Source organism: Desmodus rotundus, chromosome 12 (assembly GCF_022682495.2).
Source record: "Desmodus rotundus isolate HL8 chromosome 12, HLdesRot8A.1, whole genome shotgun sequence".
Classification (NCBI taxonomy): Eukaryota; Metazoa; Chordata; class Mammalia; order Chiroptera; family Phyllostomidae; genus Desmodus; species Desmodus rotundus.
In genome coordinates this window covers 20,770,258-20,788,195 of record NC_071398.1, presented here as the reverse complement: position 1 = coordinate 20,788,195, position 17,938 = coordinate 20,770,258, and the positions used below count along the sequence as shown (strand labels likewise).

The following is a 17,938-nucleotide window of genomic DNA, read 5'->3' as shown; positions in this document are numbered from 1 at the left end:
GTGGCCCATTCAGTTTGGGGGACGCCATCTTCCCCAAATACACAACCTCATATATCTTTTAAAAGAACCTAGAAATGCTCTGTGCAGTGCCTTTTCTAAACAGCATCTTTGCTGTATAATACTGCCACCTAGTGGTAGATCTCAAAATTCGGTAACAAAAAAATCCTGTTGTGGAACAGGACCTTAACTTCTGGCTGTGATGGAATAACAGGGAACAAATTTTCCCACCCACCAGGAAAAAAAAAAAAAAAACGGACAAAATAACCACACAATGGTATGCAAGGCAGTAGAAAACAGGCAATTAGAGGACAGTGGTTTTGTGAAACAGGAAACAGACAAGGTCAGCCCTGCAATTGTCTCTAGATTACTGCCTTCAAAGAGACCCCAGGCCACAGTGCAAGGAAAGGACCGTGGGACAGCTAGTGGACCCATTACTGATCATATGTCAATATTTGTTCATCATTTTTAAGAAATGTGCCACTCTAATGCAAGATGTCAATTACAGAAAAAACTGTATGTTACAAACTGTGTGCTTATAAAAACTCTTTGTACTTTATGCTCAATTTTTCCTAAAACTGTTCTGTATAGTGTGTGTGGGCGAGGCATGCAGAGCACTGGGGATCCACCTGGGCCAGCTGGGGGAGATCTGCGGTGAGGTGTTCCTAGAAGCTCATGGTCAGGCCTGTAGATGGGGTCTGGGATGTAGTAATAAGATCTACATCAATTTAATGCCCTCTGAGAGTCCCATCTGCCTCTCTCCCAGACTCTTCCCACCTCCTAGTCACTTGGCTTATGACTCCATCCTCTGGATGGGGCAGGAGAGAATGAGCCTCTTTGGCAACGTCTTGCACAGCTGGAGAAGCAGGTGCTCACTCATACACCCTCCTTTTTCCCCGTGGGAGAAATCACAGGCCTAAAAAATATCTCTTGGCCCTAAACTGTTGCCTTGGGGAAGGAGTGATATGGGTAAAGCCAAGCTATTTCTTATCCACTCCAGTGCATCCAAACTTGTAAATTTTTTATCTTTTCTTCCAATGGTGTGCAGGAACTTCTGCTCGGGAAGCTTGGACTTCCACAAAGGCTCTCTCGTAAGTGTTTTCAGAGCTGCCTGGACTGCACCCAGACTGGGGCTGGTTCATAGGCTACTGCAATGTCCACAACCAGGACCACAGTCAGTCTGCCTATTGCCTGATGCACAGTTGTGTGAGACTTCTCCTGAGTCCCTTAGCATATGGTGCTGGATCCCACAGCTCCCACAAAGGCACTTTTACCCATGGATGTGCGCCAAATTTTTATTGTCGGGGAGGACTAAAACAAGGGACATCTTATACAGCCATGCTGCTGACATTCTAGGGGCATTTTTAATTGTAATTATAGGGAAGGATGCTTACTGGTATCTAGTAGATAGAGAACAGGATGCTGCCAAACATCCTACATGGTCTAGACAGCTCCCAGAGAGAGTGATCCTGATAAAATGTCAACAGAGCCAAGGTTGAGAAATGCCCATTTTATATCCAACTGGTTTTGAAAAGGAAGAACAAAGTTGGAGAACTTAACCTATCTGATTTTAAGATGTAATGTAAAGTCATAGTGACCAAAACAATACAATTGGTATAAAGATAAATAAATAGGTCAATAGAACAGAATGCAGAAATAGACTCATACATATAAATTGATTTTCCACCAAGTTCGTTTGATGGGGAAAGGATAATCTTTCAACAAGTGGTACTGAGCCAATAAAATATATGTATACAACTATACAACATTTAACTCAGGTTATATCATAGACCAATTGTAGGAGCTAAATTTATAGAAGGTATAGGCAGAGGACATCCAAAGCCAAGTAGCTGCTACTGTAGCTGATCCTTCAAAATCCATCAAGAAAATGAGTAAACAAGAGGGAATACATTTACATACAGAATAAAAGAATATTACAAAACTCCAAGAAAAAAGCCAGATCAAACTTCTGGATTAACATTGTGGAATATGAAAGACCAGACTTCTACTCCTGGAGAAAACACATGGATGGTGGGAGCTTAGAATTGGATGTAATAAATTCCCCAAAAAAACAGAGACCATGTGGAAGATGAAACAAAGGGAGTTTTAAAGACAATGACTGATGTGGCTGAGTTAAGTGCTTATTTAAAAACTCTTGAAGAAAAAAAGAAACCAATCTCATAGTAACTGAAAGGAGGAATATGAAGCATCTCCAAACTGGGCAAGTTTCACTGCAGTCAGATAAAGGCACAGTTAGAAAGGGAGGCGCCACAGCTTCAGTGGAAATGTCAAGTCCTCCTTGAACTATATGAGGAAAAAAATAATTTTCACCAGATACCTGATTTAGAGAGAATGTACCCTCCAGAGAAACGCATGGGAGAATTCATCAAAACCAGACATGGCCCTGGGTGGTGTGGCTCAGTGGATTGAGTGCCAGCCTGTGAACCAAAGGGTCGTTCCCAGTCAGGGCACATGCCTGGGTTGCGGGCCAGGTCCCCAGTAGGGGGTGCCGAAGAAGCAACCACACATTGATGTTTCTCTCCCTCTCTTTCTCCCTCCCTTCCCCCTCTCAAAATAAATAAATAAAGTCTTTTTAAAAAAAGAAACCAGACATGAAGACCAGCAAGGAATGCAAAGAATTAGATACCTACAAAATACAATCGAAGCCAAAATTCTTTCTGGAAAATGTGAAAGAATCCCACATTATTATCAAAACCTATTTAGCGTAAAGCTCACCACAATAAGCTCAGAGATCTCCTGGCTGAGAGACATCTCCATAGCTTAAGAAAAAAATCATACCTGAGAAAAGAAAAAATGAGGAAGAATGTAAGGTTTTGAAAAATATCTTTATGTCCCTGATGTTGCCAATAGGACATTTGGCAGAGGCCAGAGAGGACCACCAGGCCATCCTCTGGATGTACAGGTTCCTAAGGAAAGAGCAGCATCTGGATGCAGGGTCCTTCCAAGGATCAGGACTCCAGTGAAAAGTTCCTGCCAGCAGAGGTTTTGCAAGATCAAGAGTGTGTCCTGGTGCAGGCAGCAGCTGGACTGTCCTTTGATTCAACAAATCATGGGATCACAAGTCCACTGTCCCATGCTCTGGTCCTCCACCCTGCCTTGTCAAACATCAGATGTTTTAGAGGCGTAACGGACAGTTCCAAAGAAGAAGACTCTCTGGTCTCCCCCCATTCTAGAAATTCAGGGAAAAAATAGCTAAGCATTTTTGGCATAAGAAACATTCAACACCTGCAGAGAATTACAGTATATTTGAAATAAACTGACTACAATTGCCGGGAAGCAAGATCTCAAATGCTCTGGAGAGTGACAGTCCTGCAGTTTCTTTTATGCCTTTGGAATTAAGGAGGGACTTGAGGAAGAGTCCACAAAGGTGGGAGAAGGGGTTATAGGTAGTTAACAAGAGTACATGCTCTCTTAAGGGTTGTCACACTAAGAAGGAGGGACCTGAAAAGGTGGTTAGGTAGTAGAAGGAGGAATCTGAAAGGGAGCGTTTTAAGGGTGTGTTAACCTGGATGCACAAGAACAATGGACAAGGGTGCTTAAGGCAAAGATAAACCTTTTACTAAAGAATTAAATGCCTGCTGGTCATTACCAAGGCTTTTAGAATGCAGTTTCTAATTTGCCATAGACATGACCACAAAACATTTTCCCACTAGGTTTTCTTTCTGCTACATTGCTAGCATTCAGCCTATTGGGAACATTTTATTAACCCTTATTTATTTTCAATGTCTAGATCAGCACTGTCCAATATAAATATTACACAAGCTGTATGTGATTTTGTAATAGCCATTGGTAATCAGTGAGATTTTATAATAGCTGTCTTAGATTTCTGGAATCTTCCAGCTGTCCTTTGTCTAGCTAATCCTTCTAGGTTGCTAGTGACCAAATAGTTTGCCATCACATGATCATCCCTACTCCTGTTATATAGGACCAACTGTCATGGCAATTGACTGGACTGAGCAAAAAAAAGGATTTTAAGACTCAGACTCATAAAGAACCAAGGACTCAGAACATGTGCAATTCCTTAAATAAAAATTTATTAACTTTAAAAAAAGTTACATGCCTGGGGTGTGGCTACCCACCCTGACCTGCCCAGTTAGGAATTTATGATCAGATCATCCTGTGAAGTTACTTCCCAAAGAATCCCTTTTTGGTCCACAGAACATTCTCCATGGACTGGCTCTGAACTTCACCCCCATCTTCCATCAACCACAAGATATGTTTTACACTAAAGGCTGTCTACACAGCTTAAAAACAGAAGTGAGTCACCTCCAAGTTGACCCCATCTTACAAGTATAGAATCAGAACTACAGTAAGATGCTCCTTTTCTCTCTGCTAATAAATTTTTCTATTTTATTTGCATTGCTAATAAGTGATTATGTAATGTTTAAAATGACAAGCACATGGGATTATACTTCCTATATAATGTTCTATACCTGTAGATTATTTCCATACACAAAATTAACTGCTTCCATTTTATTCTATTTGCAGAGTAATTACAGGTTTTTGTTTGTTTTTAACAAGTGTCTAATAAATCTAGGAAACTGGCAAATATTTTAACTTTCTTTTAAAATAATTTTGATTTTTTTCCATTGATTCTATTGCCATTATATAAAGTGATCACACATATCTCAAAAGAAGACCAATGGATTACAATGTTTAGGATTGTGGATTATTTTGTTCCTGCCTTGAATGTGAACCAGATTTAACCTTGAAGCCACAGCTGCCTCACCCTCCTAAACCACTTGAGGCAACCTAACATTTACTCTGAAAGGTACCCCAGGTGGGAGGTGGGTGGGAACAGGAGCACCTGACTGGATTCACAGGTCAAATTCAGCCACTCTTCACCCAGGGCCTGCCCCAGACAAAATTCCTAGAAACATACAATTTTCCAAAACTGAACCAAAAAGAAAGAGAAAATCTAGGCAGACTAATGAAATCAAAGCAGTAATACAAACTCCCAACAAATAAAAGTCCTGGACCAGATAGATGGCTTCACAGAAGAATTTTACCAAACATTCAAAGAAGAACTAATACCTATCCTCAAACTATTCCAAAAAATTCAAGAGAAGAGAAAACTCCTGAGCCTGTTTTACAAGGCCAGCATTATCCTAATTCCAAATCCAAATAAAGACAATACAAAGAAAGAAAATTATAGGCCAATATCCCTGATGACCACAGATGACTTTACTTAAGGAGAAAAATGACAAGGAAAGATGTTGGTAATTACTGAACATTAGTGTATGACACCTCCTTCAACTGATGAATAGATAAATCACATGTGGCTTATCTATAAAATGAAATATTATTCAGACATCTAAATGAATGAAATACATGCTGTAACATGGATGAGCTTTGAAAATATTTGTTGAGTGAAAGAAGGCAGACACAAAAGTCCACATATTGTTTGATTCCATTCATATGAAATGTCTAGAATAGGCAATCCACAGAGACAGAAAGTAGGTTATTAGTTTCCAGGGACTGGGAGGAGATTGAATGGGGACTGACTACTGACTGGGGATTTCTCTTCAGAGACGAAAATTTTCTAAAACTAGTAATGTTAATGATTGCACAACTCTTTGCATACATTAAAAACTACTGGATTGCACACCCTAAAAGGATAAATTGTACAGTAAATAAATTATATTTAAATATAACTTATAAAAAAAGAAAACAACTTATAAAAAGGTAGTATAATGGAAAGGGTCATGGGATGTTCCACCACCTGCGCAAGTGAACGTACAGAGGACACTTTCCAAAAACAATAAACATCACAAAACTGTTTAAAATGTAAGTTAGAGTTGCACATTATTGTGAAATGTAATGCCATTAGTATTAATACTTATCAATGTATTATATTGACAGACCACATACATGAGATTCAAATAGTCTAGTTGACTATTTATAGGAAGTATCTTTGACTAGATATAAATATTTTAGGGTATGCGTTTAATTTATAAATAACTTCAATTTTTCAAATGAGGATATTAACAGATATTAGAAATTTCAGAAGTATGGAATGAATAATATGATCTGATTATGTTGAAAATGAAAGGCAATTAGCCCTGGCTGGTGTAGCTTAGTGGATTGAGCACTGGCCTGCAAATCAAAGGGTTGCCAGTTCAATTCCCAGTCAGGGCACATGCCTGGGTTGTGGACCAAGTCCCCAGCACGTGGGGTGTGCGAAAGGCAACCATACATTGATGTTTCTCTCCCTCTCTTTTTCCATTCCTTCCCCTCTGTCTAAAAATAAATAAATAAAATATTTAAAAATAATAAGTTCTAAAACAAACAAACAAACAAAACAAAACCACAGAGCAAAATAGAAAATTGGAATCTGAGTGGTCCTTAAAAAAAGACCAAACCCAGGAGCAGTGCCAGCATCAGCCTTCCAGTCAAGGTAATAACCCACAGATCCAAATGCATTTCTTCAGTGGGTCCCATTCAGAGTAAAAATGATTCCTCATGTTGTGTCCAAATTCTCCACTAAAAGTCCTTATCTTAGGACCTAGTTACAGTTTGTTCTAGGCACCCTAGTGTCGGAAATGTGAACGTGGTCCCACAGTTGGCTGGGACGGGCAAGTTCTTAGCAAGCAAAGCTCTGGGCCTTTTGGCTCTGCTGCTCTAAGCATGGTGTCATCCCAGGGGGATTCGGAGGGAGTAAGTATGGTCAGCTTTATCTTCTCAAGTTTGAGTTTCCAGTTCAAATGTGAAAACTGCCCTAGAAGCTGCCTTTTGTTCCTGCGTTAATCTTTAGAATACTTACCAAAAGAAGCTAGATAAGACCAGACATCCATCACAAGGCCTCCAACATCCTAGTTCAAGCTGTAGACAGAAACTGATTCCCTGATATTGCAACCAGGAAAATACTAGCCAAACAAACAGGCATTCAAGAATTAAGATTTCAAGTAAACTCTGTCTGTGGCACTAAATATCTATGATATCGCCCCCTCAAAAGTTGCTGGAAAAGGGTTGATCTAACTTGAATTATCAGTCACCAAGGGGCAAAGGTATGGGATGGTAAAGACGAAAGGGAGAATTTTCACATCCGATTGTCAGTGGTATGTCCGTTTAAAATCGCCAGCAGCAAAAATGTGGGAAAATGTGGAAGTTGATTCCTATTTTAAGAATACTGTCAGGTTTTTTACTCCGTAGCACTGTTGTAATGTTGGGTCAGAGAATTCTTACTATAATGGGCTGTCCTGGCCTCTACCAACTCGAAACCCTGCCCCCGTACCCTCCCACCATTTGTGACATCCCCCCAAAATTTTTAACATGTCAAATATCTTCAGTTGAGAAACAAAATCACCCCCATTGAGCTCCTTCTACCTAAATTATGGAGATAGTGGTTTAATTAATATACATTAAATGCTCATACTAGGAAGCACATTCATAGGTTGATCAGCATAGAAACCCTCAAAGACTTACTAACCCTTGTTCAGATTTGTACAAGTATATATAAGATTCTTACATTCTATTCTTATGCCTAGATCATCAAAGAAGAGAAAAAAAGATCCCCCTGGTCAAGAGAACTTGTTTGTTAACCCATTATTGTAATTAAAAGGAGGATTCTGGAACATGCACTTTTTTAGCCATTTTCAATTCATCTATTGCTGAGTGTATTATGACCTCAATTGGTTTGTATGTTTATATATATATAATTAAGCTGATATTAAGGCCTATATTAATACTCACTTTGTCTTACACAGTATGAGAAACAGCCAGAATTGCTTGTCTTATGATGTCCATGTCTCCCCCTTTTCCTTGCATACATGTGGTTTCAGAACCAAAGATCTCTGTACCCACAGTACAGCAGAAGTAAGCCTGTGAATTCCTTGGTAGATGGTCCAAATGGGACACCAGATCTGACAATTCAGCAGCACCAATTCAACCTGTCCACTCTCCCAGGCTGGTCTCATCATTGTCCTTCCTCCAATTTTTTCAGCAAGAAACAAACATCTCTACCTGCTCTACTACTATCCCACATGTCCTTTGTCCCTTGTGTCAGCCAAGGACCAAGTGTCATGATGGTGCAGCCCATGCAGGCTATGCAGAGAGGACAGAACTCTCCCTTTACTCTGACACTTGCAAACTACTTGCCAAAATCACTGTCTCCTGGAGGGGGCCTCCCCAATATTCACACTACTTTCTGGCCCCAAAGCCAGGACAAATGCCAGAATCACAGACTGCCACAGAAGTACTACAGCTGAAAGACTATTCTCAGCATCGCCCCAAACACAAAAAACATCAATCACAGGATCTGGATCAGATGGACATATCTTACATTATGTAATGGTGGGACGAGTGCTGCCAGGTTCTGATTGCAGAATGAGACCCTCAAAAAGAGACACACTGAGCCACACACCATACAAGGTCAGCTGGACAACCATCTCATCCCCTTGGCCAATTGCACCTACAGTATGTAGAAACCTCAAGCCTTTATTTTTGCTTTTTTTTATTGCTCAATTACAGTTGTCCCCATTTTCCCACCATTATTCTTCCCTGCCCTACCCACCCACGCCCACATTCAATCCTCCCCCCACCACTGTCTTTGTCCATGGGTCCTTTATACATGTTCCTTGCCTAGACCCTTCCCCTTTTTTCTGTTATCCCCCTCCTCCCTCCCCTCTGGCCACTGTCAGTCAGAAACCTCAAGCCTTTAGGCCAAATCCTGCAGTCCCTAAAATTTTCAGGAAAAGGTACCACCTTTTCCGAGCCCTAATCAGAGGAAAAGAACACTCCGGGATCCCAGATGGGCCTCACTGAAGATTTCTGGCTCTGCTCCACACGAGGCAAAGCTCACTTTCAGAAGAAAGATGACAGCATTCTCACAGAACTGGGTCCAGACCCCTTTTCTTTGGAGGCAGGATCAGTGCAATTTAAAGGATGATAAATAATGAAGTCATCCTGTTCAGGACAAGGCTAATGCAGCGGGGAGGAGAGACCACCTGGAAACCCAAATAAAGGTTCTACTCTGTGTTGTGGGCAGTGGTTATTTCCTGTGCTCACTTCACTGAGTAAAGGGTTGTTTCCAAGCACCATACTGACTCGGGAAGCACCACGGGCATTAGGCAATGGACACGTCTGCTGAATCCCATCGAACAAAAGCATTTTACTGACAAATATGACCTCATCTTTGTAATCACCATGTCGTCCAGCATCTGGAAAATCTACAAACTTTAACCGAAGCCAAGTGAGAACAGGTGTACAAGGGACACATTGGCACTTCTTTCCCTTCTGGCAAGATGGGAAGGCAAACTTAAAGTAAGTTTGTCATGTAAAAAATGAAGGAATGCTGTATTTCCTAATGTTCTAGGTTCATAAAATTGAGCTTTTAGGAAAAAGCTCTGAGGGTTTGATTGGGAACTAAAAACTACCTCAGTATCCATGAAAAAAGGAATGATTACATGATAGGATAGGTCCATAATACTGAGTATTTTTCATGTATATTTTTCCTTTCACTAATTAAATATGCCAAATTACAAGGAAATATATACAAACACCACATACTCATTGATGTAGTCTAATGCTCATATTTGAGATTTTAAGGTTTTTCATATATATTTACACATATGTGTATACACATATCCATAAAATTCACTTTATTATAAACAATAGGTTAATCTAAAAACTAGGAAACTACTCTATTTTTTAATTATATTTATTGATTATGCTATTACAGTTGTCCCAACTTTTTCCCTTTTGCCTCCCTCCACCCAGCAGCCCCCACTCCCTCAGGCAATCCCCACACCTTTGTTCATGTCCATGGGTCATGCATATAAGTTCTTTGGCTACTCCATTTCCTATACTGTATTTTACATCACCATGGTTATTCTGTAACCACCTATTTGTACTTCTTAATCCCCTCATCTCCTCACTCATTCCCCTATCCCACCCCCATCTGGCAGTCATTGAAATGCTGTCTGTATCCATGATTCTGTCTCTGTTCTTCTTGTTTGCTTAGTTTGTTTTTTAGATTCAATTGTTGATATGTATTTATTGCCATTTTAATGTTCATAGTTTTGATCTTCCCCTTTTTCTTAAATTAAGTCCCTTTAACATTTCATATAATAATGGTTGTGATGATAAACTCTTTTAGTTTTTTCTTGTCTGGGAAGCTCTTTATCTGCCCTTCAATTCTAAATGATATCTTTTCTGCATAGGGCAAACTTGGCTGTAGGTCCTCACTTTTCATGACTTTAAATATTTCTTTCCAATCCCTTCTGGCCTGCAAAATTTGAGAAATCAGCTGACAGTCTTATGGGAACTCCCCTATAGGTAACTAACTTCTTTTCTCTTGCTGCTCTTAAGAATCTCTCTTTAACCTTTCGCATTTTAATTATATCTTGGAGTGGGCCTCTTTGCATCCATCTTGTTTGGGACTCTCTCTGCTTCCTGGACTTGCATGTCTATTTCCTTCACGAAACTAAGGAAACTTTCTTTCATTATTTTTTTCAAATAGAGTTCCAATTTCTTGCTCTTTTTCTTCTCCTTCCAGCACCCCTATGATGCAAATGTTGGATCTCTTGAAATTGTCTCAGAGGCTGCTTACACTATACTTGGGGTTTTGGGGGATTTTGGGGGGGGTATTCTTTTTTATTCTTGTTGTTCCAATTGGTTTTTTGCTTCCTTATGTTCCAAATCATTGATTTGACTCTCAGCTTCATCCACTCTACTGTTGTTTCCCTATAAATTGTTCTTGATTTCAGTTAGCGTACACTTTATTTCTGACTAGATCTTTTCTATGTTGTTGAGGTCCTCACTAAGTTCCTTGAACATCCTTACAACCAGTGTTTTGAACTCTGCAGCTGATAAATTGCTTATCTTCATTTCATTTAGCTCGTTTTCTGGAGTTTTGATCTGGCCTTTCATTTTGGCTGTTTCTTTGTCTCCTCGTTTTGCCAGCCTCCCTGTATTTGTTTCTAAGTATTAGGTAGAACTGCTATGACTCCCTGTCTTAGTAGTGTGGCCTAATGTAGTAGGTGTCCTGTAGGATCCAGTGACACAGCCTCCCCGATCACTGAAGCTGGGTACTCAAGGTACACCCTCTGTGTGGGCTGAGTGCACCCTCTTGTAGTTGAGCCTTGATTGCTGTTGGCAGTTCAATAGGAGAGATTTACCCAGGTCTGTCAGATCCAAGAACTGGCTGTGACCACTGACCACCAATCTCCCCCCTGTGGAAGATCACCTGTGCAGGAGCAGAGCGGTGGCGCTCCAACATGGTATGTAGCTGTCCACTGGGTGTGCAGGCTCTGGGGTTTCCTGGGTGGTACAAGCCGAGTTCAGCCCCCACCCGAGTTCTGCCTAGGGCCACTCTGCATGACCTACAAAGCAATCTGCAGATGGCTCCTGCTTGTGTTGGGCTTGGTGGTTCCCAGGCAAAGCCAAGCTGTGAACCTAGGCTGGCTGATGCTAGTGCCAGGCCTGGGGCCATTAGCAAGAGGCCTGGGGACTGGCTGAGGCTGGCTGTTGCTTGAGAGAATTTAAGTTGTGAAGCTTGAGCCAAGACAGGCCATTTATATGGAAAAGCCACTATTAACAGCTTGGATGGACCCGTAAGTTGGGAGGGGCAGAGCTTCAGGGGATCTCCAGGGTGGGGAAAACAGTGTTAGCCAAGTTGATGGAGTCTCAGACACAACACCTGGGGGTTCTAGATTCTGAAGGGAAGGCTCAAGAAAAGTACAATGGCCCACTGCCTACTTTTCTGTCTGGGAGAAAGCTGTACCTCAGCTCTCGCCTCAATGCCAGACACTCCAGTTCCTCCCCACATGGCACTAGTGCCTTTCAAATGCTGGAGCTCAGAGGGAGTGAGTCTGAGTAAGTCCATGTATGGGTTCTTTAAGAGGAACTGCTTGGGACTCCAGCTTGGGACTTCTTCCACGGACTCAATCCCTGCTGGTTTTTCCATCCAGAAGTTATGGGGACTTATCTTCCTGGCACTGGAACCCTGGGCTGGGGGGGTGGGGGAGGCCTGGTGTGGGGCTGGGACTCCTCAATCCCAAAATACCCCTCCCAAGTTTTATCTGCCACATGTGGGTGTGGGACCAGCCTGTTCCATGTCTCCACATCTCTGCCCCTCCTACTGGTCTGGATGGATGTGGTTTCTTTAATTCTGTAGTTGTCAAACCTCCATTCAACTCAATTTGTGATGATTCCGAGTGATGTGATTTTGTAGTTTAGCTCTAATTTTGATGTGGTTGTGCAAGGACAAAAGTCGTGTTTACCTATGCCTCCATCTTGACTGGAAGTCCTCACTCTTCTCCCTTCTTTTGAAATAGTAACTTCTAAAAACAGATTTTGGTATATGAAGGTGTACTTGGGTTTACTTTGGTATAATAGAAGTATCTATGAAAAATAGTTCTTTTTTGTTCAATTTATCAATTTGCATTGTTTTGTCTTATTGGTTTGTATACTTTCCACATGATGGTATGGAATGAGTTCAATACACACACACGTAGGTATCTTTACTAGTGCATTATGTGCAAGAGTGTCTCTAGGTATTTATACATTGAAGCCCAAGTGCCAGAATACTCCAACATCAATATCTGTGGTCAAATTACACTCAGCAGAAGTTATTTTTCCTGGTATCAGCTGTACTTTCATTATCACCTAGGGAATTAAAACTCACATGCGTATGTACACAGACACATATAGTGACACAAATTGACCCCGCTGCCGCAAAAAGGTTTAATTACTTGACAGTATTGATTTGATACCATACACAGTTGGGCGACGTACACAACAGAAACTTATTTTCTCACGTTTCTCAAGAATGGAATTCCAAGCTCAAAGTATTTACAGGTTTGGTTTCTTCTGACGCCTCTCTTTGCTATGCTGATGGCCATCTTCTACTTGTGTCCTTAAATGGTCTTTCCTCTGCATATACATCCCTGGTGTGCCTGTTGGTGTATCCAAATTTCCTTTCCTTGAATTTCATTTTCTTAGATTCAAGTGCATTGGCTTTGGCTTAGGTTTTGGTTTGTTTACGAAAGAACCAAAGCCACCCCAGTCTAATGGCTTCCTTATTTAACTACTCTAACACATATTAAGAAATTATTTTCAAAAAGCTTCCAATGCCCATTTATTTACTTATTTTTACTTATTGATTTGAGAGAGAGGAGAACGTTGATCTGTTGTTCCACTTATTTATGCATTCATTGGTTGCTTCTTGTATGTGGCCTGATTGGAGATTGAACCTGCAACCTTGGTGTATCGGGATGACACTCTTATCAACTGAGATACCCGGCCAGGGCCTCCACTGCCTACTTTAAAATGTTAGTAGATAATATGGCTTATTTAATTCTGCACTGTGGACAACAGCTATCAATTAAATACATAAACCATCAGACAGAATAGTCATCAGCAAGCTTCTCCGCAAAGCCCAGATGAGCTCTTCAAATCTTTGTACACAAACTTACAACCTCCTGCCTGAGGCAGCCCAGGTGGCAGGTAATGAGCTCAGAAAACAACTTGATATGTTCCCCAGAAAGATCCTAAGGCCAGTAAATTATCAAAACTGAAAGCTGCAGGTAGAAAAATCGAAAGAACAACAAGGGAAAACTCTCCTTATTGACAGACAATTATAGTGGTAGCTGCAGACCCTAAGAGGAAAAGACCAGGAAGATAAGCAGAGTAAGGTTCAAGGTGATGATTATTATTGATAGAGAAGCATAAATTGTATTTGCTCTAAGAAAATATGCTTAGGAAGCAAAATAAAAACCCTAACTCCCTGACTTGTTTGGGTACTCACCCTCCCCTTTCAGGCCATACTCCCAGGAAAGGTTACACAATTAGCCCAAGGAGAATAGACCTTGATTAATCTACATCCATCAAGTCAATTTCATCTAGGAAGAGTTAGAAAGGGGCATGTACTGTAATTCTAGCCAATGAGAAGTCTAGGGGGGCTTCTGGGAAAGGTTGCCCACCAAAACAAGAAAATACCTGGAAGAAACCCTCTGTTCTGGTATTGGAATTGCAGCAGCTACCTTTCAACTGCAAGGGGAGCAGCCCACAGGATAAGCTAAAATGGCAAAGTAGAAAAAACAGAACCCCAAGGCCACCCTAACCCAGGACTTCTTGTTATATACACAAGATATAAATCCCCTTATTGTTTAAAATCTTTTGGGTTGTTTTCTGTTACATGCAAATAAATATATCTTACTCACACAGGCAGGTGGGCATATGATCTAGCAAATAACATTAGACCAAAAACAAGAGAGGATCAAAACAGTTCAAGCAGCAGCTTAAACTTTTTTTTTATTTTATTTATTGATTTTAGAAAGAGAGTAAGGGAGAGAGAAAGAGAGAAACATCGATCTGTTGTTCCACTCATTTATGCATTCATTGGTTGATTTTTGTATGTATGTTCCCTGACCAGGAATCGAACCTGCAGGTTTAGCATATAGGCACACTGCTCAAACCAACAGAGCTACCTGGCCAGAGCCACACCTTAATCTTTTAAAACTCAAATGCTACTACTTAAAACGAATAGGGGAAGGAAAAACAAAAGAGGGAAACTACCAGGAGTAAAACCCACTGCTGCAGGGGGGAAAAGGGGCAAAAAGGAAATGCTTCTGCCACTAATGAAGTTATACAAGTTATTTAAGGCCTAGACAATTTCAAAAGCTGAAGTATGGGGTCAGGTGGTGGGATGGTAGGAGAGGAACAGTAAGGAACGCCCAAAATTCAGGGGGTACAATAAGTAAGAAATGTCGTCTCCTAGGGCACAAGCAGAAAAGTGAGGTCACACCCAACTCAAGGGAGAGATATCCCAACTTCAGGACTTGAACAGCTTATCTTTGAAGTCAATGCATCTACAGCTCAATGCCATTAACCGTTAAGATCCAGCTAAGTTTCCTTTTTTAGATCTCTGCTGCCAAAAATACTTCTCATAATTTCTTTCCCCACATGTATCTCCCAGTCCAAGCAATGAAATGACCAGAGAAATCGTAAAACCAGATATTCTGAAAGTTAGTGGTTTATTAGAAGCACTGTAAGTTGGTATGTGTTTGGTTTAAACACGCCTCTTGGGAGTGTGGTTATAATAAATCAGATCCTTTTTCGCCTTTGACAAACTAGAACTGCTAGTCCTATGAAGTCAATAGGCTGTGGTAGCTTTACTACAGTATAGATATCCGAGATGACATCAAATGTCCACCACCCAACCCTTCTCAATCCCCATTAAGAATTACCACTGTAGCGAGCTAGTTACTACTGGGAGTGGTTTACCTTCCAACATACTAAGGAACAGGGAAAGGTTAAGCATTTTGATTTAGGCTGAGTTCCCCCAGAAGCAGACTCTTAAAACAGAATTTGTGTGTTTCGAGGATGTACTAGGAGGGAGAGGGGATGTGAGACAAGGGAAGGAAGCCTATGTAGGATGAATTCATAAACCAATTACCACTGTGGGAAACTATGTTTATTTCTACCAGGGACCTTTGAAAGATGGCATGAAAACCATTATCCAACTCATGGGGTATTTCTCAAATATGTATTCAGTTGTGTCATTTTTCTGGTCAGCAAGGAAGCTGGGTATATACATCCTTAAATTCCCACATACCACCAGCTGAAAGCCAGCCAATCCACAGCACTTCAAGCAGAGAGAAAGCCTCAAGCAGGTGCTTGCAGGACTCCTATTGGTGGCATGTACAGGAATGGTGACTGACTAGGGGATTTGGGGCACAATGACACCTCCTGTTATACACCTGATGGTTCCTGATTACTCCTGATTGATTTCTCTCCCCTGTAGCTCTCAGCAATTTACCTTATTTTGCCATCTTTCACAGTCCTTGACACAGGTCTTCTCATTGCTCCATCCAGAAGAATTAGCATCTTTCTAACGGCCTATTAGTTCCAAAATAGAAGCACTTTATTGATTATTCATCTAATTAATAGTAAGCAAAATCGTCAGTTCCTTTATGAAGTTCCTTTAAAGTTTTTGTGAATACAATCAAACAGTTGTTGGAGACTCAAATACAAAGTTCCATTTATTTTTGGTAACAAAAGCAACACAACAAAGAGAAATTAGTCCACTAATTTTTAAATCTAACACAGACTTAGCACAAAACTATCCTTAATAAAGAAAAACTTATTACTAATATCCAGGTAAGACTATTCTTGAGACTCTGTAGGATTTTGTATTTTACACAAAACTGGGTAGTAAGTGAAGAAACACAAGCTAGACACTTGACTGATAGGACTCAAAGAAGAGAACCACCAAGGAGCAGGGTCCCCAAATATTGTTAGCAAAAGAAACATGGGTTTTTGAAAGCAGTTTAGAAACCTGAGCTCACTAGAAGATGCAAGGGTATGGAATGGCCCATGTTCAAGACCTGGTAATGAAATCTTCCCATATTTCCAGATTCTTGATTTAGAAGGTATCACAATCTAGAGGAGCTTCTGCCAAAGGATAGGAGGCGCTTTATTCACATTTCCTGAAAAGATGTGTCTCCTAATTCTCCTTTGACTTGGTCACTAGCTCCTGTCACCAATATAATAGAGGTTCCATTCCAAAAAAAAAAAGATTACTATGTAGATCAACCTCTCTCTGGTTTATATTTTCCTTTTCAGAAACACACTGACACTGCCAGGGACAGCTCTAAATATATCCAATATCTTTTATGTTTATCCTCCTATACAACTCTGCGTAGCTACAAAATCTAGGACTCACAGAGTACTGACAGCATTGGTCAGAAGACAAGTGTCAGTTCCAATATAAGAATCTCTAAAGTCCAATGGTCAAAAAAATTTTTTACCGCCTCATCTGCCACATCTTTTCTCTTTCCTCATTGACTTGTGAATTATTTCTTTCGGAATTCAATCCTCCGAGCTACATTCTGAGCACCAAATTTTTTAACCAATGCATTTCGGACATCCTCATCATCTTTTTGCAAATCTAAGTCATCCTGTCGGGACCAAATAGGATACCCATCAGCCCTGTGACCAGACTCTAAAAAAGAGGTTGTAGCCTCCAGCTCACCGCTATTTTTTAGGAAGGCCTGTGTAACTGTTGATAGATCCAAGTTAAACTTTTCCATTAACTGCCGGATAACCTTAATGGCAGCTCCCACCTCTGGTGCAGAAACTTTTTCTTCTTCTTCTTCCTCATCAGGCTGTGTTTCTGAGTCTTCCTCAGGTGTTGGTGGATCATCATCACACATTGTTATGTGTATTTCAAAATCAGGGCTTTCTTCCACCTAGAGAAAGTGATGAATAAAACCAGTCTAACTACCCAGTTACAAACACTTACTCTTGCAATATCTGGTCTCTCCCAACTACCACCTCCATGCCCTTTGCACTCCAATCACACTGGACTTCCTTCCGTTCCTCTAACATGCCATGTTCCTTCTTACGTTTATTCGTCTTGGACGTGTGTGTGTATGTGTGTATGCATGTATGTGATAGGGTAAGGAAGAGTTGTGTGCAGGTGGGGTGCATGTGTGTACACACATGTACATTTCTGTGTATGTGTAATTAACTATGGTGTTCCAATAGAACATTAGAAGCTACACTGAATATGAAAAATATGTGTGTATGCATACATGTGTACATATGTCTGTAACTAGATTGTTAAAAGTATAACTTCATCCCCACACTATAAGCTCTATAAGGGCAGAAATTGTATGTTTTGCTTATCATTACATCACCAGTGCCTACCAATGGCTCCACACACTAAGTACTCAAAAAGCAAGCTGTACTAAGGCCTCCAAGCTATACTACATTTAGGCACATTACAAAGCATGTTATGTGAGAAAAGACCTATGTAGGCCATGTTTGAAAGCTGTTGAGAGCATTTGGAAGTTTATGGAAAATGAACCTAGTATCAAATAATAAAACAAAACTCAGATTACAAAAGGCAAAAATCCCTGAATTCTGCCAATGTTCGTGCATTCCTTCTTTCACCAATTACAGGAACTTTAAGTTA

At 40.6% G+C, this 17,938-nt stretch overlaps 2 protein-coding genes and 1 non-coding gene across 8 annotated transcripts in view; 2 read left to right on the top strand and 1 right to left on the bottom strand.

Annotated features, from left to right (window-relative positions):
* TERF2IP (TERF2 interacting protein) overlaps positions 1-17,938 on the bottom strand; it is a 60,449-nt gene that overhangs the window by 36,436 nt on the left and 6,075 nt on the right. For 4 of the 6 annotated variants that reach the window (XM_045191827.2, XM_045191828.2, XM_024556058.3 and 1 more), the window contains exon 3: positions 15,865-17,210. In XM_045191827.2, the coding sequence (XP_045047762.2) occupies positions 16,815-17,210 (396 nt within the window). In that variant the 3' untranslated portion in view covers positions 15,865-16,814. The other 2 variants (XM_053914767.1, XM_053914766.1) reach the window with 2 other exon arrangements.
* LOC112300887 (small nucleolar RNA SNORA32) lies at positions 3,598-3,718 on the top strand. The gene has a single exon (XR_002974434.1). It is a non-coding gene; the product is annotated as a small nucleolar RNA SNORA32 (small nucleolar RNA).
* Positions 7,775-8,371, top strand: DUXB (double homeobox B). The gene is given in 2 exon segments (XM_053914768.1): positions 7,775-8,199; positions 8,202-8,371. Coding segments are annotated over 2 exon segments (582 nt in total). The 5' UTR covers positions 7,775-7,787.